This window comes from Odontomachus brunneus, unplaced genomic scaffold (assembly GCF_010583005.1).
Source record: "Odontomachus brunneus isolate Ranch 3 - 2012 unplaced genomic scaffold, Obru_v1 Obru_scaffold_137, whole genome shotgun sequence".
Taxonomy (NCBI): domain Eukaryota; kingdom Metazoa; phylum Arthropoda; class Insecta; order Hymenoptera; family Formicidae; genus Odontomachus; species Odontomachus brunneus.
Genome location: NW_022639587.1, coordinates 518,808 through 519,581, shown reverse-complemented (window position 1 = coordinate 519,581; position 774 = coordinate 518,808). Strand labels below are relative to the sequence as shown.

Genomic DNA, 774 nt, shown 5'->3' with positions numbered 1-774 from the left:
CTCTCTCTCTCTCTCTCTCTCTCTCTCTCTCTCTCTCTCTCTCTGCTTCGCGCGAAACACCTACACGTCGGTCGTGAGAGAGCTTGGTACCAGTGGTGGCGAGCCGACGACATCCCACGACGCGCCGCAGTGTATATAAACGAAACGCTAATGACGTACAAGTACGCGCGCCAGAGCAACACTCACCAATGGAGATCTTGTCCGGGTACGCCGCAGGCACCAGGACCAAGAGGACGGTTAAGGCCATGGTCATCATCGTGGCAGTGGATGTCAATCCGCCGGTCCTACCGGCACCGGTATCTCGCGCGTCTCCGATTATTCCGGGGACATACGACACCGCGATACCGAGCGGGAACGTCGCACGACGCCGCCGTCGCGACGAGGGTGGTCCACCCGTCACGTGAACAACCGGGAGCATCTTCCGAGCTCCGTGGTCTGACACAAACTGCCGTACTCCACTCGGCGTGAACTCGGTCTCGCCTGAACCGCCCCAGCATCCCTCTCGTCCGCCACCCTCAGCTCTATCGCCCCTTCTCGGCTACTCTCTCTCTCTCTCTCTCTCCCTCACTTTTTCTCTCTCTCGTGCGCGCGCGCGTCTCTATCTCTCTTTCCCGCTCTCTCTCTCTTTCTCTCTCTCTCTCTCTCTCGCTCGCTCTCCCGTTCGTGGACCCCTTAACCAGCAGCCACCCCCGTCGGCCGCGCTTCTCGCCCTCCTCCGACGCGTTGCAGCGCTCTCGCTCTCGATCCACCCTCCGCGGACCCGCCGTCGTGCCC

At 61.6% G+C, this 774-nt stretch overlaps 1 protein-coding gene across 1 annotated transcript in view; it reads right to left on the bottom strand.

The window, feature by feature from the left end:
* Nucleotides 1-444, bottom strand: part of LOC116850211 (glutamate receptor 1) — a 432,489-nt gene extending 432,045 nt beyond the window's left edge. The window contains exon 1 of the mRNA XM_032828214.1: nucleotides 187-444. Within this exon, the coding sequence (XP_032684105.1) occupies nucleotides 187-418 (232 nt within the window). The 5' untranslated portion in view covers nucleotides 419-444. The remainder of the gene's footprint in view (nucleotides 1-186) is intronic.
* Nucleotides 445-774: the final 330 nt, after the last annotated feature.